This window comes from Typha angustifolia, chromosome 11 (genome assembly GCF_048772165.1).
Source record: "Typha angustifolia cultivar Huaian chromosome 11, ASM4877216v1, whole genome shotgun sequence".
Taxonomy (NCBI): domain Eukaryota; kingdom Viridiplantae; phylum Streptophyta; class Magnoliopsida; order Poales; family Typhaceae; genus Typha; species Typha angustifolia.
The window spans coordinates 7,081,680-7,101,448 of record NC_133249.1 but is presented as its reverse complement, the minus strand read 5'-3'; the positions used below and the strand labels follow the sequence as shown (position 1 = coordinate 7,101,448).

The 19,769-nt window shown below is 37.3% G+C and overlaps 2 protein-coding genes and 1 long non-coding RNA gene across 8 annotated transcripts; 1 reads left to right on the top strand and 2 right to left on the bottom strand.

Moving 5' to 3' along the window:
- The first annotated feature begins 304 nt into the window (after positions 1–304).
- Positions 305–3,665, top strand: LOC140769940 (phosphatidylinositol 4-kinase gamma 5-like). Of its 6 annotated transcripts, none has more exons than XM_073110862.1 (3): positions 305–492; positions 728–855; positions 1,097–3,665. In XM_073110862.1, the coding sequence occupies exon 3, from the start codon at positions 1,361–1,363 to the stop codon at positions 3,302–3,304; it is 1,944 nt and encodes a 647-aa protein (XP_072966963.1). In that variant the 5' UTR covers positions 305–492; positions 728–855; positions 1,097–1,360; the 3' UTR covers positions 3,305–3,665. The 6 variants fall into 6 exon arrangements, with proteins under 6 accessions (XP_072966963.1, XP_072966960.1, XP_072966961.1 ...); XM_073110859.1 differs by having other exon boundaries at positions 1,091–3,665; XM_073110860.1 differs by having other exon boundaries at positions 706–855.
- A 481-nt stretch (positions 3,666–4,146) lies between these two features.
- LOC140769943 (uncharacterized) lies at positions 4,147–7,570 on the bottom strand. The gene is made up of 3 exons (XR_012105966.1): positions 6,107–7,570; positions 5,964–6,010; positions 4,147–5,875 (listed from the first exon to the last, which is right to left on the bottom strand). It is a non-coding gene; the product is annotated as an uncharacterized lncRNA (long non-coding RNA).
- Positions 7,571–9,355: 1,785 nt separating this feature from the next.
- On the bottom strand, positions 9,356–17,888 carry LOC140769942 (F-box/kelch-repeat protein At5g15710-like). The gene is made up of 3 exons (XM_073110864.1): positions 17,750–17,888; positions 15,381–17,375; positions 9,356–9,920 (listed from the first exon to the last, which is right to left on the bottom strand). The coding sequence occupies exon 2, from the start codon at positions 17,343–17,345 to the stop codon at positions 16,089–16,091; it is 1,257 nt and encodes a 418-aa protein (XP_072966965.1). The 5' UTR covers positions 17,346–17,375; positions 17,750–17,888; the 3' UTR covers positions 9,356–9,920; positions 15,381–16,088.
- Between the last annotated feature and the right edge of the window lie 1,881 nt (positions 17,889–19,769).

Here is a 19,769-nt window from a genome sequence, read left to right as displayed (position 1 = left end):
TTGGCGCCGATCGCTTTCTTCCACGTCACGATCGAGACAACCAATTGCTACACATCTAAGGGCCAAGATTTCTTTCCGCTTCGCATCCAACGGTCTGCTGCTTCTTCTGGATTCTTCCACTCGCAAGTAACAAAAGGGACGAAATTTCGTACAGAATCCGCATAAAGTTTACGTACGAAGATATGGCTTTTAACCCGTTTGTTGCAGAGCCAACGGTTGAAGATATTCTACTCATACAAAGTTATATGCGGAGAATATTACCTAACCGTGGTCAGTTCGTTAACCCCATCTCCTCTTGTGACGTGAGCTCGAGAGAGGGTAGGATAGATTTTGGAGGGGAAGGGAAAAGGGGATCTGTCGCCGGAAAATTTCGGCCGTCGGTTCGTACTTGTATCGGTTCCCTGCCGTAGATCGCCGTGCCGCCGGTGGATCGGACGGCCGGCGCTCTCCAGCTCGATCCTGTCGCTCTCTCCCTCAGGATCTCGGCCTCCGGTTAGTTGTGTCCTAATCGGGTAGCATTTGTTCACTCAGAATTAGATTTAATTACGCTCATCGGTTGCAATTTTTGGTTTTGACTCGATCTGTGGTGCATATCGGGCCGATTTTGTTCTTTAATTGGGGAAAGCAAACTTAATTGGTGAATTAAGTTTGCTGCTGTACTCAATTTAAGTCGTCTTTTTAAATCTTTACGGGTTTTGTTCGCAGTTTGATTAAATAACTTTTGAAGGGGGAAGATATTTGATGTTGGATGCAAGCGTAGTACATGCAAATTTTTATGTCTTTGGGTCGACGTGTTTATCGTCGCAAAGTATGTCGAATTCGGATCTGGTGATGTTTGGTTTCATCGAGGCAAACGTATGGCTTCTTACTTTCGTTGACGTGTATTTCCTTCCTTCTTCAGTTGTTGTTGAAACTTGAAATTTCACTCATTGAATTACTTCCTGTACCCATAACTAAAGCAATAGAGGAAATTTTTGATGAACCTGCACTTGATAAGTAGAATTATTTTGTGTATAAATGCTCTGAGAGGGATAAGGAAATTTATTTATTTTTCATTTTTTATTGATATTTAAAGAAGTTGTTCTTTCAGTTGCAGGTTATTGACTCTATTTTATCTGAGCTCCAGCTAGATGGCTGAAAGGAAATATCTGATACTTGCCTCCCCCATTCCTTTTTCATTACCTGCTGTGCTTGTGTCAATGCGAGGCTTGTGATTGCTGCGTCCAATACATGATCGTTAGTGGGCATATTCCTCTCTCCGTAACCGCGTCAGCCTCTGTGTTTGGCGTGCGCACGAAGAAGAGGAGGAAGGTGTTCCTTGTGGCGGTTATCTCCGCTGCAGTACACTCTTGCTCGTTTCATGTCTCCTAACTTAGACAGCCCTGTTAGGACCCAAATGGCTGTCGCGGTCCTAAATCATTCCCTGAGTGGCGAGGGTCATGGGAACATGAGAAATGAGGGAAAGCCTGTAGGCAGGAGACGTGTGTTTGTGCAAACTGAAACTGGCTGCGTCCTGGGCATGGAACTGGACCGTGGGGATAATGCTCACACAGTGAAAAGGAGGCTACGGGTAGCCCTTAATTTCCCCATCGAGGAGAGCTCGCTCACATTTGGTGACCTTGAGTTAAAGAATGATCTTACCGCTATACGGCGTGATTCCGCATTGCTTCTCACTAGGAACACAATGCATAGAAGTTGCTCCACTCCATGTTTATGTCCCATTACTAAGGATTTTGAGCAAAAGGATCAAAGTGGCGTAATTGAGATCTTGGGATGCTCAAGCCACTGTGATCGAATGAAACAGATTGTTAAGGATGCTGTGAAGGCCATTAAAAGTGGTGTAGATCCAATTCCAGTTAACAGTGGTCTTGGTGGTGCATACTACTTCAGGAATAGTAAAGGAGAAAGTGTTGCAATAGTGAAACCGACTGACGAGGAGCCTTTTGCTCCCAACAATCCAAAAGGTTTCATTGGAAAAGCACTTGGTCAGCCAGGTCTTAAAAGGTCAGTGCGAGTTGGTGAGACGGGGTTTAGGGAGGTTGCTGCATACCTTCTAGACTATGACCACTTTGCGAGGGTTCCTCCTACAGCCCTTGTCAAGATCACCCATTCAGTGTTCCACATCAATGGTCGTGTAACTAGTAAGGATGCCAAAACTTCTGACAGAAAGCAACAGGTTATTAGTAAGATCGCTTCATTCCAGCAGTTCATTCCCCACGACTTTGATGCTAGTGACCATGGCACATCAAGCTTCCCTGTTGCTGCTGTTCACAGGATCGGTATACTTGACGTTAGAATTTTAAATACAGACAGGCATGCTGGCAATCTTTTGGTGAGGAAGCTTGATGTCGGGATTGGTAGGTTTGGAGGCCTGGTGGAATTGATCCCTATCGATCATGGTCTCTGTCTGCCAGAGAGTTTGGAGGATCCCTATTTTGAGTGGATCCACTGGCCACAGGCATCAATTCCATTTTCTGAGGATGAGCTTGCATACATTGCAAAACTTGATCCAATGAAGGACTCAGAAATTCTCCGGAAGGAACTGCCTATGATTCGTGAAGCTTGCCTCCGTGTGTTGGTTCTCTGCACTATTTTCCTTAAGGAAGCTGCCACTTTTGGGCTTTGCTTAGCTGAGATTGGTGAGATGATGAGTAGGGAATTTAGGGGGATTGAAGAAGAACCAAGTGAGCTTGAGGTTGTTTGCATGGAGGCAAGAAGGATAATAGCAGAGAGAGAAACATTTTCACCGAGATCTGAACAAGGTGAGGATAATGAATTTCAATTTCACATCGACTTTGTAGAAGAAGATGATTTCAGATCACCAAGAACCTATAACTATGGATTCAAGGGTATGAATTCCAGAAACCCTCTATCCAAACTAGAGGAGTGCAACGAGGAGGAAGAGGAATATGATGAGGAAAGTGAACATAGTGTGGAAGGACTCACCCGCTTCCCACCGGTTCATGGCCATTGTCCAAAGATTGCAGACCTGTCAGTGTCATTGAAGGGTGTAAGCCTTGCTGAGAAAACTTCAAGATACAAACCAGTGGTTTCAAAAGGGATCAGTTGTAGTAGTAAAATTTACACTAGGGATGGGGACCTTAAGTCTGGGAACAGTAGGAGTGCCAATGAGCAGCTCCCTGCCAGCATGAGCTTCGTGAAGCTGGCAGACATGGGTGAAGAAGAGTGGGTGGCATTCCTAGAGAAGTTCCAGGAGCTACTGCATGGTGCATTCTGTGATCACAAGTCTGCGGCTGCAGGGGAGAGGCAGAAGCAGAGATTGGGCACTTCTTGCAAGTTTTGAGTAGGAGGGCAAAGGAAGAAAGAACAGTGTGCTTGATTAGTGTGTTTGCATATTATCGTTTGTCCAGCCCTTTCTTGTAGGTGTAAAGCATGGAGAAGGGGCCTATTAATAACACCAGGCATATGATTAAGTTCGACTATGAGAAGGCCAGATGCGGTAGTACTGCTCCTGTATATAATCCTCTAGGTGTGAGCTAAATGTTAATTATAAAGATGGGTGTGATGGCATGCTTGTTTTTACTACGTGCGCTTGGAGATGGTTGTTGAAAATAAAATTTTCTAGGTGCTATGTATATTGCTTGAATACAATATCATGGTAAGCAACTCTCTGGCTGTTATAAAATTTCTGTACTTGGCAAATATATTTATGTGCTCACTGTGTGTTGTTAATGGTTATTTTTCTAAGAAGGTGCTCGAGAATATGGTGCTATAAAATTAATAGAAGTTGCGTCAGGAAGAATGTCCAACTTTTACCAGACGGCAACTCTTTCTGTCCTCTTCTTCTCTTACTGATCAAGTGATTATTTGTTAGTGGCTAGCACATTTGTGTACATATGATATCTTGTTAACATAATGTTATCTCTTATATCATATCTATGTTTATTATTACTGCATGCTGCTCATTTAAATTGACATCTAAAGAATTCTGAGGTTTACATTTTCTTGACTCCTATGCTTATTTGATTGATTCAAATTGAAGACATTACTCACTAAATTGTATGAATATATCTTCATCATCTATCACTCAGGCGCAGCCAGACTGAAAAAAGTCACAGCTGATTTTTCTGGACAATGGACATACTAAAGCATTCATCAGAGCTCATCTGCTGGAACAAGGTTCGAGTTTCTTTACTGAAAACAGGTCTCTATTTGAGTTTCTTTATAGTTTAATTGGGATGTCATAAACTCCCACTATGTCAACAAAAAGGAATAAAATAAATAAAATAATAAATAAACCAACATATAAATAAAAAACACAAGACAAAACTTTCACAACCTATCCCTGGTCCATCTATTAGTCGAATAATTTCATACTCTAATCAAGTCAGATTCAAATTGGTTAATTTAATCTCTTAGATATGATGCTCTCTACATATTAGATGAGAGTTCACAGAGTTGTCTCTATATAATATATAATGTCTTGCCAAGACTGGGTACCATCTATGTACATAGAGATGAGCCTTTCTATCCATCAAGGATAGTGATTGAACATGTAAGATTAAACCATAAGCACAATAAAAAGGACTAATCATACAAGACTTAGTATGTTCTCATTGACTAGGGCCACATCAGTAATTGAGTCAGCGGGAAAATGGTTCCCTTATTTGGATAAATAGTTAAGTCAATTCTTAAGATTGATTGTTCTCAAATTGAGATAAAGTTAAGTTACTTCTGTGATTGGTTGATCTCATAATAGGATTTGGCAACCGAAGGTTTAAGTAGTCTATTCCAAAATTGTGAGATTATTCTCTCAGGTCTTGCTAATAGAGAATTCTTGGGCCTGTGATATCTTGTCTTCTTGTATTAAAAAGGCAGCAATGTACTGAATATTTTGCTTAATTAACTACTTTGAAGTTCTCTTTGCAATATTGATGATCTGAAGGGTAAGTTGAGTCTGAAGGCAGATATAGTATTTGGTTTGCGAATGGGATATTAAACTACAATGGAGAACTATTATTATGCAGATGCTAGTGAGCAAGCATTTAAAACCTTAGGATCTCATCAATGAATGGGCAAAATCTAAAATCTAGCTTGACAGATATATTAGATACAAAAGTACATCATTCATATGAATTAAGATAGTAGGTTATGACAAAGCTTAAACTAAGCTTATAAACTGTTATTACTTTTGTATTAATTGTCTCTTGTGGCATAGCTTGCCACCTGCATATACACACAACAGAGGGAGAGAGGGTGATGATTATTTATAACTATATTTGATGACGCAAGTGAAATAATGCTGGACTTCTTGGTCTTTCCTGCTTTACAGAACAGAAAGTATACTATGTAAACAAAAATTCATCCACTTTCTTATTTTTCACTGTAAAACATAAAGCAAATTAAAACAACATTAGTTAGCTTCAAGTACTTTCAACGACCGCAACAAGATGATTATGTGGCCACAGCAGTGTTGTATTCTATTGCTGACAAGATTTCGAAGATATACTAGAACACTTTGCTTAAAAATGTTGATTCAATCACATATCCAGAGTAAATTAATTACTTGACCAAAATTGGGATGTGATCCCTTGTTATATATCATTGTCATTTAAACAACTATAGCAACATGACAAAAACAAATTCTCGCGTATTTTAGCTTGAACAAGTATACAGAGTAAATGCAAGGGAAGAAAAATGCTTTTGAATCACTTATGGGGTAATGCATTGCTTAGTTGTGTTTTGGTGGGTGGTTTCTAGGTAAATGGTAATCCAAGGTGATAGGTAACACACTTGCAAAATGGACCTTTACTTGCTTCACCTCCATGACTGTGTTATTGCTTACTCCCATTTTCCGTCCTCTAAATGTTTTTGTTCTTGTGTCCTCTATCATGATCGACTTCTTGGAAGGTTCCTATAAGTTAACTTAGCTCATAAAATTGCCTTCAGAAAGATTTATCTAAAGACATAGTCACAATGAAAAGGAAAGAGTTATAGGTTACCTGATAACTTTTGAGGACCTTCTCACTGTTGGCAGCCATCACAGCTTCTAAAACAAACAAGTAATTGAATGATGCATATCAGTATCATTGATAAATCATTTCATGGAGTTTTGTAAAGAATATGGAAAAGAGAAGAATGCTACCTGTGTGAGCAGGTGTGAAAGAGTGTCCTATGGCAACTGGAAGGAACAACAACATTATCACTGAAATGGTTCCCAACCTTAACTGCAGCATAACTACTGACCTTTAGGTATGTCTGTCATAGAATGACACTAGTAAAGGGAGGAGGCAGTCAAAAGACATACAGGTTGGTTTTTATAAACTGGAGCACACAGTTTGCAGGTCAAAGATATGATTCCAACAATTTCCTTTCTCATTAATACTTAACTGCCCTCTTGATCTATATTTATTTTTATTGTACTTGTGATCTATGAACCACTTCTCAAGGATGTAAGTGTTCTGGGCCTGTCTGCCGCCATGCATGAGAGGATCAGGAAGGGATATTAAAGTTGCTGGTCAAAGATTATTGCAAAACCCTTGTGCTTGGTGATCTTTTCATATTTATTTGGATCTACTCCCCATATGAGCAGTTGTGTGGACCATGGTGTAGGGTTTCTTTCTTTCTTTATTGTTTTATCTTCTTATGGTCATGAGATTAGTGCGGAAGTTTGAAAAGATTAAGAAGCCCCTACTTGAACTTTGACACACTCAAATATATTAGTGGGTTGTAGCCCTTTGCTCTTGATCCTAGTGCTGAAAGTATAATACACAGTATGTGTACTCCTACCATTTGACCAGCTACAACTGTTCACATTATTCAATTTGACATTAGTAGCTCATTTTACTTTAATGTGTGTTTTACGATAAAACATCTTAGTTCCATGCATGTCACTAACTCTTATATGTGTAGTTTTTGTTTTTGTTTAGTCAGCAAAAGTGATGAATTCTTGCCTTCATTGTTATGGACTTTTATATGCTCATTTGTTTTAACTCTTTGCGACCGCTAAGATTTGTAGAATAAATCGAGCAAATATTTTTTCAGGGTAACCTAACAGGTTTGGACAATGTTCATATAGGTAGAGAAGGAACAATTCCCTGCATATTGTTGATCACATCATGTTAAGTAGCATGAATGGCTGATGAATGAACTCAGGCTTTGTCAACGAGACAAATTGGCTTAATGCTGCAGTACTTTCCGATACCTTTGTGCAGTTGAATATTTCTGTAACAGGTGAGTCTACTTCTTCTCCATCAAACTGCAACAATTGTTTGTAATCATAGACTGCAACTGTTGAAACTATTCTAATGTCTGGAACATTAGAAAATCTCATAGAAAATCTGACAGACACAGCAGTCTTAAGGCTGACCGATGTTAGTATTTGTCAACAAGAAGAACATCACCAAAATGGTTGTAGTAATTGTCAACAGGAGGAATGTTTTAAACTTGTTTCATTTTGAAGGGGATCGCTAGTGGTATCAAATGACACTTTATTTTTTGTGACGCTTTGACCCCCAGAACAACTAGACTTTTTAAATTATAAGCTATTTCTTAGAAACCCATTTATTTATTTATTTATTTTGTGACGTTTTGGTCTCAAATTATTATTTTATTTCAACATTTTATTTCTAAAATTATGGTCATGTGAGATTCTTTTTTTTTTTAATAAGCATTTCAAAGTGTTTATGTGGCATAAAAAGAAAATGGTATAATTATTCCTTTTAAAAAAATATTATAAAAGACCCCAAAAGCTTTCCCATTCATGAATGCGTCCTAATTAAGGGTTAAAAGAGGACACCGACTCTGCGCCAAAGTCATCAAATCAAGAGCCAAAAGGAAACATGGCCTCCATTGAATCATTAGCACTCCAATTTCCAAAAAAATAATTAATAATAATTCCACAAAACAAAGCTAATGTGAAACCCAGCCCTCGCCTTCGTGGTTATTTTGGGAGCACGAGGGCTCGCCTCCCAATTCGCAACTAGTGGGGGGGGTTCTTTGAAATTTGAGCCAGCTCAGCTAATCAGCGTGGAGTCCTGTGCCACTTGGCGCTTACTAGTTGGCTCCAAACTCTGAGTTCTTGATTATTTTCATATTTTTTTATCACGATGGCTAATTCGAAACTTAAATATAACACTAAGAGTAAAAAAATATATATATCTTATTCCAAGTCTTGAGAAGAGTATAAGATCATATGCAAGCTTATTTTCATTACTAAAGAGGTTGTTTCTATGACCAGAGCATATAACAATGTGGATGTAAGAGAAAAGACTTATCAATAATCTAAACATCTTATAAAATAAATAATCTAATACCAAAGTTTTAAGAAGAGCAAGATGTATACTCTGAGGCTATTTTTATGACATAAATTCATAATAACTTTTACTAATTTTATCATTAAAATAGTGAACTCATCTAAATATAGTATGCTCCATTGTCGTTAATGTATATGTTGATGACATAACTCGGATAGGAAGAGAACTATAATCGCCATGAATCATGAAAAGTGACCACGAAAAGAGCAGCATCTTAATGCAACAATAGGCTTTAACCATTGTATTTTCTGGTGATAAATGCTTATTTTTAATTCATGGTTGAAACTAAGAAAGTTTTAATCTTCCTATCAAATGTTTTATTTCATCTCAAATCGACTTTCCACTACTGAAGTAATTTGTCCAACACCTTTGTACTTAAACTGTGAAACTTTGATAGCACTTATATGAAAAGAAGAGAGATTTACTTCTATACTAATAATATTTATAGCATCAAATACTTGAATCTAGCAAGAAAAGAGTGAGTATTAAGAGAAAGTGAAACCATAGGTGAATGACATGAACATAATAACCATCAAATTGGAGATTTATGTAATTTATCCAAGCCAAGCTATGTCACCTCTCTACTGCAAAAAAAAAAAAAACCTCTGCTCCCATTAAGTTTTGTTTTTTTTTCTTTTTTATTTCTATAGGTGTTATTATATTTCCGCATATCGAAAAAAAATCAAATGAATAAATTCCCACAAAATTAAAAAAAAAATCTCTTGAAATCTCTTGAAATGTAATTAGTGTGAAAGAAACAAGCACATATGAAAAAAAGTCTAATTTTAGAATAGAAGAGCATGAGGAATGGATAACATGAGATAATCCTCGGATACAGCTCGGATGACTATTATTACTAAAATAAATGCTTAGATAAAAGAAATAAAAGAAATGATCAGATTATAGCCCTACTAAAGGAAATCAAAGGATTCCATCGGTTGGATTTCTTCTAATCCTAGCAAGACACACAGACATTAAGCAAACATATCAACCGTGCAATAAAAAAGAAAGAATAAATCAACCTTTATGTGGCACAAAAGATTTGAGCTGAAGACGAACATTTTAAGCTTGATTCCATCTGAAACAAAGTCGGGCACAATATATTTCAAGTTATTAGATTCAACAAGAAAGCTCAACACGGCTAGGTTGGTAAAAAAGTTAACCTGAACACCTATTTTAGATCACAAGCTTAGGTTTAACTTGAATTCACTAAGCTAATATAGCAGCTGAGTCGTGCATGAGAACTTCAATAGTAAGCAAAGCATCGCTTGTTTGCAGAGCCATGTACTGCCTGAATGCTTGCCATATTCATTCTCAATAGACAGAGAGTGGTTGAACATACCTGCCGTGAGGATGTTCAGGCTAGGGGGCTGAAACTGATAGTATCATGTACTTGGGAAGTTTTGTTCATCCATAGATGCTAGATGCTCCAGAATTCAATCCCAGCACCCAAATTAGTGCATTTCAGATTCAAAATATGCACTAAAAGAAGAATAGAGAACCACTAGCATATTGCTTAAGCAAGAGGATCAACAGAGATCACTATATTATATTATGGATATTCCAGAATCATGCCGCAATATATCCGTCCCCGAGCTACTACAAATAGTTTGTAAGAATGACGTCACTGGAGAAGAAAGCCATCTAATAAAAAAAATTAAGTCAGTGGAAAAGGTAAGAGAACCAAAACATAATTCAATAGCTCAGTCTGAATTCTACATGTTCGCAAAGATGCATGGTCCTGCCCATGCAAGTAGAGCATGATAAAATTTACTCATATGGACTTCAGATTGTTCAAAGAAACTACAATCAATGCATTATCATTACTTGAAATCAACACCTATAACCAAACCAAAATCTAGAAGGTCAGTTCCAACTCCATTAAAAGTCTTTTGACGTCACATACAAGTCATATAATGGGCAAGTTTGGTGCACTTGAACTTATGTAAAGTGCATTTAATCAGGTCACCAGGATAACATCTGTATCAGCTGATTAAGCAGTAAGATATAAACTAAAGATCCAAACAAATCCAAGAAATTAGATTTATGATATTGAATCCATCGATTAAATCTAACGTAACTACAAGAAGCTGGCTGACATGATTGACATCTCAATCTTTGGCCAAAAGTGGACTACATTAAAAAATTCAAATTAACTCAAAATGCAGTTAGTATATGGTTGTCACAATGCTGGTGACCAAGGGTGTTTCCCACCAAAGAGTAATAGCTATTTACCTAAAATTGGTGGAATAAAATCCATTTAACCATGGTTTGTTTGAAGAAAAGGCAGCAGCTCTAACAAAGATTACCGGTGCCTATTTGTCCTGCCAAAATGGGATCTAGGGAGAGCAAGATCAACGTAGTCTTACCTTCACTATTGAAGAGCTTGTTTCCATGACTTGAATTTATGACCACTTGGATGCAAGGGGCAAACCTTAATGTCACCTTACATGATGTCCTCTATAAGTAGAACTATCCAATAGAATGCAGAACCAGCAAAAGCAGGTGATGTAAGTATGTAACAAGGGTGGGTTTCTTGAGTAGAGACAATAATAACGTTTCTTCCCAAACTTCTCTAGGCCAAACACCTCAGGAAGAATGAGTCATGGTTGCTTCTTATAAAGGAAATAAAACATTCTAACACTTTCATCATTTTCAATGATGTCGCAAACAGTTTCCTTTGAAATGCTTGTAAGTGATTACACACTGTAAGTCTTTTAGACATGTTTTAACAAGCTTTTGGTGGATGCACAGTTCTTAATGGATGGTGGGCACCACAGCAGGTACCTTGAGCCTAAAATGGGCATTTAAAATCAATAAATTTAACATCTTTTATGAAAAGTTGAAAGAATAGAACATACTATGAGAAAAAAAAAAATGCAAACAACTTATGTAAGAATACCATTTATAAAAGAAAATCACTTAGAGAGTATTAAGGAAGCAAAAGTAAACTATACGATAAGTACGACAAGATGGGGGTGGGGGTGGTGAAGGAACACATGCGATAGCTATACTAATGCTTGATTTTGGCTAGAGATGGCAGCTGCCATGAACTTAGACATCTTTAATGCCAAAATTCATACCATGGCAGATAGGGTCTAGGGTCTAAGAAATAAAATCATTATGGCAACTGCCATTTTTAAGCATTTTGACAGGTCCGTGCAACGATTCAACTTTTTTGTAAGATGAAGTAAGCTTCAAAGTAAAATCAGTATGAAAAAAAAAAAGAAAAAAGGAGAAAGCTTTCACTAACACTTAGAAAGAAGCAATATTGATAAAGTTTCATTTCATTTTCATTTACTCAAACTTTAGATAAAATAAAAATAATAGGTTCAAATCCTTTATATAGGTAAGAAAATTTAGCTACTAAGTTAACTTAACAAATATCTTACCTAATTATTTAAAAGAGAAGGAATAAGATTGACAAGGTGTCGTCCTTTGCCCTTATTTATCTAATAGTAGATAAGCTTGAGGCCTGTCCGGTAATGGATGAGATCAAGTCGCCAAATTATTGTAGTGTTCGTCGGGTCCAGCTTAGCCATTTGTATTGCTGATGCCTTTGGCACTGCGGTTTCGACTAAAACTTCAATGAGGTGTCACATTCTCCCTCACCTAATGAGCAGTCATCCCGGTTACGTGACGGTTCTGAAAATCTGTAATAAGGCTTTTGTATTGTCATAGCAAGTCCATCTTTTTTCAACTTACTTCATCGCGTGACAATCCTTTCAACGCACTAAGTATTCAGTGGTTGGTGGGACTCTTCATCATGGCATCGTTCGAGAATTAAGGATGGTTTCAAGTTCTTTGTTAAGAGCAGATGTCATCGTTGCTGGGGCACTCTGCGGTTGCGATATTCTAAGTGCTCATGGTAAGGTTTGAGGCAACCGATATAGAAGACCGAGTGGATTTTGAGATCTGGAGTTAACTCCAGTTTGTAGGCCATCTTGCCCATTTTCTTGACAACTGCAAATGGCCATTCTTATCGACGAACAAGCCTCTTGTGAACCTTGCGGAAGGCCTTGATTTGGTGCAATTGAAGTTTGACAAGAACTTGATTGCTCACTTCGAACTCTAAATCTCAAAATCCACCGGCCTTCTTCAAACCTTACCATGAATACTTAGAAGACAGCAGCCGCAGAGTGTCACGACGTGCCCCAGCAACAATGACATCTACTCTTGACAAAGAAAGTTTAAGTCATACTTGACTCTCGAACAATGCCACGTCGTGGAGTCCCACTAACTACTGAATACTTAGTGCTTTGGAAAAGATTACCACGTGGTGAAGCAAGTTGAAAAAAGATAGACTTGCTATGGCAATATAAAGGCCTTATCACAGATTTTCAGAATCGTCACGCAACCAGGACGACTACGCATTATGTGGAGGAGAATATGATGCCTCATCGAAGTTTTGATCAAAATCATAGTCCCAAAGACATCAGAAATATAAATAGCTAAACTGGACCCGACGGACACTAAAGTAATCGGCGACTTGATCTTATCTATTGCTGGACAGGCCTCAAAGCTTATCCACTACTGGATAGATAAGGGCAAATAACGACACTTCGTCGATCTTATCCCTTAATTCCAAATTATTTAGGTAAGATATTTGTTAGGATAACTTAGTAGCTAAATTTTCTTACCTATATAAAGACCTTAAACCCACCATCTAAAGTTTGAGTAAATGAAAAAGAAAAGGAGACTCCATCAAGATTACCTCTCTAAATGTCAGTAAAAGTTCTCCCTTTCTTACTTCCATACTGACTTTACCTCGATGCTTATTTCATCTTGCAAATAAGTTTTAAGCGCCGTACGAACTTACCAAAACGCTAAAAAACGTTAAGTCCATGATAACTGGTATTATTGAGGCTTTTGTATTACCATAGCAAGTCCATCATTTCTCAATTTGCTTCACAACGTGGCAATCATTTTCAATGCACTAAGTATTCAATAGTTCGTAAAACTCCTCGACGTGGCATCGTTCGAGAGTCAAGGATGGCTTCAACTTTTTTGTCAAAGAGCGAATGTCATCGTTGTTGGGGCACACCGTGACACTCTGTGGTTGCGGTCTTCTAAGCCTTCATAATAAGGTTTGATGAAAACGACATAGAAGATCAGGTAGATTTTGAGATTTAGAGTTTGAAGTGGGCGATTAAATTCTTATCAAACTTCAATTGCACCAGATCAAGGCCTTTTGCAAGGTCCACAAGGGGCTCGTTCGTCAATACGAATAGCCATTTGCAGTTGTCAAGAAAGTGGGCAAGATGGCCTACACATTGGAGTTAACTCTAGATCTCAAAATCAGCCCAGTCTTTCATGTCGATTGCCTCAAACCTTACCATGAAGACTTAGAAGACCGCAACTGTGGAGTGTCGCGATATGCTCTAACAATGATGACATCTGCTCTTGACAAAGAAGTTGAAGCCATCAGTGACTCTCGAACAATGCCACGTCAAGGAATCCCCCTAACCATTGATAACTTAGTGCGTTGGAAATGATTGTCATGCAGTGAAGTAAATTGAAAAAAGATGGACTTGCTATGGCAATACAAAAGCCTCATCGCAAATTTTCAGAACCGTCACACAGTTGAGTTGACTACGCATTCTGTGGGGGAGTGTGATGCCTCATCGAAGTTTTGGTCAAAATCGTAGTACCAAAGGCATCAGCAATACAAATAGCTAAGCTGGACCCAACGGATACTACAGTAATATAACGACTTAATCTTATCTATTGCTGGACAGGCCTCAAGCTTATCTATTACTAGATAGATAAGGGCAAAGGACGACACATCGTCGATCTTATCCCTTCCCTTCTTGGGTAACTTAGTAGCTAAGTTTTCTTACCTATATAAAGGGCTTAAATCCACCACTTGTATTTTATCTAACGTTTGAGTAAACGAAAAAGAAATGACTTCATCAAGATTGTTTCTTTAAGTGTTAGTGAAAGTTTTCTCCCTTTTTTACTTCCATAGTGCCTTTACTTCGAGGATTACTTCATCTTACGAAGAAGTTGAAGCACCACACGAACTTACCAAAACGCTTCAAAACGTTAAGTCCATGATGGTGATTTTAATACCAACTGTCATGGACTTAACGTTTTTTAGCGTTTTAGCAAGTCCGACAACTTCTTCGTAAGATAAAGTAATCCTCAAAGTAAAGTCAGTATGGATATAGAAAAAAGAGAAAGCTTTCACTAATACTTAGAGAGAATATATCTTAATAAAATCTCACTTCTTTTTCATTTACTCGAACTTTAGATAAAATACAAGAGGTGAATTCAAGCCCTTTATATAGATAAGAAAACTTAACTACTAAATTACCCTAACAAATATCTTACCTAAATAGTGGATAAGCTTGAGGTCTGTCTAATAGTGAATAAGATCAAGTTGTCGAATTACTGTAGTGTCCTTCGGGTCCAGCTTAGCCATTTGTATTGCTGATATCTTTGGCATTGCGATTTCGACCAAAATTTCGATGAGACATCACAAATTGCTTTTAAAGAACTTCTCTTGTAACTAGCTGTATATGTATGCTAAATCAGCAAATACACAACTAATATCTACATATGGAGTACAGAACATTATTCCTCAACAAAAAAACAGATGTCCCAAATGTCCATCTAAACATGGCATATCAACTAAGAAATTTGGAGACTGAAGAAATGAAATTTAGACTTGGTCTACTCAAATAATCAGCTCCTACAGCCTCCAATCAAGACCAAGAAAGCACATGTATTGTTCCTTAATGAGACTATATCCTTTTCTTTATGTATAAGTGTATACTTTAGAGCAAAGATTTGAACAGATGAGGGAGAAAAAGGCACCTGATAGGGTCACTCACCGCAATCATTGAAAAGATCAAACCAAACCATACATGAAAGACATAATTAATTAATTTTACAACCAGAAAACCTTCTTATACTTACATTGATTCTGGAAAGCATCCAAGAATTCTTAAAAGAGAGAAAAACAAAGATACGTCATGCATCAAGCACAACAATGCCAATTTATGAGAACTAAACTTTTCTGACAACCGGAAAGGAATATTTATTAGATAACTAAGTGGAATAATTGTTAATTATGATACTACTCCTAAAATTACAACTTACAGATGTACAGATATGACTGAAAATATTGTATCAGTTGAGCGCCGGTTCAAGTCCCCATTCTTCAGGCCGGTTACGATAGATGCGTCAGAAAAATGAGATCTGTTAAGGAGATAAACTCCACCCACTCTAGGGCTCTATCTGGGTTCAGGTAAAACTGAATAATAAAGATAAAATTCCCTTCACAGTGATGCTCATATAGAATTTCCAGTTTTTTTAGAAAATGCAGTAACCTTTTCTTACTGACAAATGCGAGCTCGTCTTAAAAGTTTTTCTTGCAAATACAACAATAAAGTCATGTAGAGCTCCAATCTACTCTCAAAGTTGGTATGGGCTGCACATACATATGGCAAGAATGTACTGTCCAAGAAAAGATTCAATGCTTATATTCCCCTTCAAGCTGACAGTTCAATGAGACATTTGCAATATATTACCATGTAACTGAAGTCTTGTGAGCATCTATTTCAATAATATAGCATTTTCATTTAAATCTGGGTATGACCATGTCATCTCTGTGATAGTGATTAATGCAAACAATTAGGATCAGCAATTGTGCATATGGAAAGACTTGCAATCTCTGAGAATTGTTGTCATCTCAAGCTATTTTCCAAGCACCAAAAATTATGTTCCAGAAAGTAAGGTGCAGATAAACCCTCAGATCACTAGCTGTCAATTGTCATGCGTACTCCACCTGAAACACAAGTTGCTTCATCAATAGATTGAAGTATCGAATCTTGGCTCATAAAAACAGACTTGACTATTGCACAACTGGATAGCACAACCAGCAATCCATGACCATGACTTTTTGTCCACATCATAAAGAAGACCTTTCCCCTGGTTCCAGGATGTAAAACAGATCAAGTTATCTTGCCCAAAGCACTCAAACCTTTCTGCTGATAATCTCAACAAAGCCCTAAAATACTTGGGCGGCATCCTACTTATTTCCACCCACACTGTCTTAGCATGATCCAATTCCCAAATCCGCATGCTCTGGAGAGTGCTGTAAAGTCCAATCCTTCCAACCAAAAATAACCGTTTACGTGCACCAGCAACTAGATAACCATCCAACAAAGAACGTGGGAACTTTGCCGGGATATGTTCCCACCGTCCAATATCCACCCTGTACATCATTAGACCAAGAGGTGAGAGAGTCTCAAGATACAGTCTCGAGTCACAAAATGCCATCTTTGATGAACAAAGGTTAACTGCCGGCATCATCTGATGAACAGACCAGCTGTCAAGTTTTGAATCATAAACTTCTGTAGGCAGGGTTTTATCTCCAAAGATATCACTTGTAGCAATGATCTTGAATGATTGGTCCATTTTATCAACAACCAAGACCAGCTGCCTTTGCTGATTATAATTCATTCTTGGCAATGTCCTCCAGGTTTGAGTCAAGGGATTGCAGACGAGAGTTCTAAAACTAAGTCCATCGAACCCTGAAAAACAAACAAGACCACCTGAAGAACCAACCAACCAGAATGCCCAGTCCGGCAGAAATCCAAATGGGATCTTATACCATGTCTTCAGCGGCAAACTGAACACAGAGCATTGATGGATTAACGAGTTCTTCCAGAATGCAAGAAGACATGGCCCATGGGAAGGAACTTTGGAGTGCGAAGCAAGGAAACTATTGTCATGAACGATGGAACTCCACCTTCTACAAACTAATTTCAGCCTAAATAACAAGAATGGAGGCACCCGAGCGAGAACCTCAATTAACAAATCATCAGGCAATAGAGCCCAAATGCTGTCTTCCATTTGGATATCAGTATGAATAACTTTAGTGAATGTAGTTACTGTCTCCTCATCAAATCCCCTAGGCTTAGTCTTGATCACCTTCTGTCGAGATGGGCTCGTGGCTCGAACCCCTGATCGTGTCACAGCAATGGCATGCTTCATGGAATCATCTTCAGTAAAGATGTCATTTTTCGCCGACTGCATCACAACCTCTGTTATTCTATCCATGACTTTGGAAGCCCAAGGACTGTAGAAATCCTAATACCACAACATCAACAATATAAATCGCTACAACTAGCATTCTACTAAAAGATAAGAAACTTAAATAGCTATGAGTCTAAAAATTACGATCTCAGGATGCAGATGATAATAGTAAATAAGGAGCAAAAGAATGTATGAGTCTAAACCCTAAAGGAGCCAGCCCTAGTTCAAACCCACCGAACAATCCAAACCAAAGCGTTCACAGATGGCGAATCTTAGCTCAACAGGCGATCCGAAAGCAGAAAAAGAACAAATCTAAACACACCAGAGAATAAGCCACCTCATCGATTTCAGATAGATCCGAAAGAAAGATATCACATGATCGTCTCCCAAGATCAAAACTTCGGAAAGGATTCAGAGGAGAGAGATACCTTTGGCGACGCCTAGCCGATGGAACGGTGGAGTCTCTCTCTCGCTCTTTCCCCTCTTTCCTCTCTCCTCTCTCCCGAGCTCTGTGTTCTAATTTCTGTAACCCTGAATTCTATAACGCCGTCATCTCATACAGCGGAGCTTCCGTTGACGTTACCAACCTCCTTTCCGTTATCCAACAGCAGACTTTTCAATATTTTTCATAATTTTTTTATTATTATTATTTCGAAAGGCAAGATCTTAAATTAAGTTCATATAATTATTATTTTTTCTAGTTCGGAGGTTCAAAAGTGTATATGAAAATAATAATAATAATAATAATAATAATTAAACGGATCTAAATGAAAATATTCCTAGTTTTTAAGCTATGTCTTATTAGGATGGTAAATAATTAATTTAATAAATCATTTTTTGAGACAGTAATTTTACTCAATATTGTATCTTATAAAGATAAACACTTTTTTTAATTAATAGAGAGCGACTTTAATATCTCTAAGACTGATTTAGTTAAATAAATTTATATGATTGCTTACCTGGCAATAAATATATTGATAGGAATAATAAATTGATTAGTGGGTTACTATCTTATCCTTTCCTTTTCTGGGAGTGTAATTTTCTTTGTATATATATATTTCAATACCTAACGGTCGTTAATCGGCATTAGAAAGCTCAAAAACCGTCTTTCTTCCTACGTGGGGAGCAATTATTGGTTAGATGGACCTCCGATGTGCTGCACGAGTTCGAACAGTGGGCTTTGTCTCTGGCCTCGTCTTTTAGGGGGGGTGTTGGTTTTGGTTTAAAATATGGCAAATTTGTAATGGAAATCTTAAATGCTGAAGGGAAGAACGAAGGTAACAGTAAACAGGAATACATTATGATGCTTTACTTAAGAAATATGAAACATTCTGAAACCTTTTATATATATATATATATTTGAGGAAGATAGTAATCATAATCCAACTAAGATAAGATTAAAATAAAAGGCTAAAGGTTAAAATTATAACATAATCCTACTAGGACTATGAAAGTTTACTATGAATTGTACTTTACATCACAGTCGGCCGAGAGAAAAAGAAAAAGAAATTGGGTCAATTTATTTCACTTAAATTAAAAAAAGAGAAGGATAAGCTCAGTTATAATCGGTTCAACTACACCACCAACAATCATTAATTGAAGTCTCTTTCTTGCTCAAACGCCTTCTCAATAAATATCTTCGTGAAACTATATTGCTTTTGTGTCCTAGTTCATATCCGACCATCTATGAAAACGTGTCGTTGTAGATTGTCGATGATTAGCTCAAATCAATCTATGCTTTAGATCTGTTTATGATGTAATATAAGTACTTGGATATATAAAATAGCTCTCCTCATATTTTGGTAGAAAGTATGCTTTATAAGAGAACCAAAAACTCATAGATGATGAACTTAAAACTTCTTAATTTTAGTTAATTTGTAGATGATTTATGACGAGTTGATTTGGCTTCTTCAAATGCTTCAAGACATATAGAAGAAGACTAATACTTAGACAAACAACTCCTCACACATAATGAAGGATCCTTGAATGGGATAAATGCCTTTGGTTTGCTCCTTATATTGAGTGTTTGGAATCTTTTTTTTAATTCGTATTAAGTGAATTACAAAAGGACTCATTTTAGTTCTGACTTATTGGTTTGAACCAATTTGAGTTGTGGTTCGCACCTAACTTATGTTCCCTGTCCAAATCGATTTGAATCGATTCTACCGATTTGTTGAATTTTGGTATTTTACAATTTGTTCTTTAATTTATTCGCACAAATTTTCTAAGTAGTGCGACTTAATCATACATAAAACCTTAGATTATATAATATAATTACTAATATTTTTTGTATCTACAAATTTGTCATTATAAAATATTGTACCTACAAAATGTATTGCCTCTTTGCCAAAAGAGAAAATAATTAAATATATTTTAACCCCTCTTGTCTGAATGAAAGTTACTTTACCCTTCAGTTCTTGCCATCACTAAACTCTACCAGAATCAACC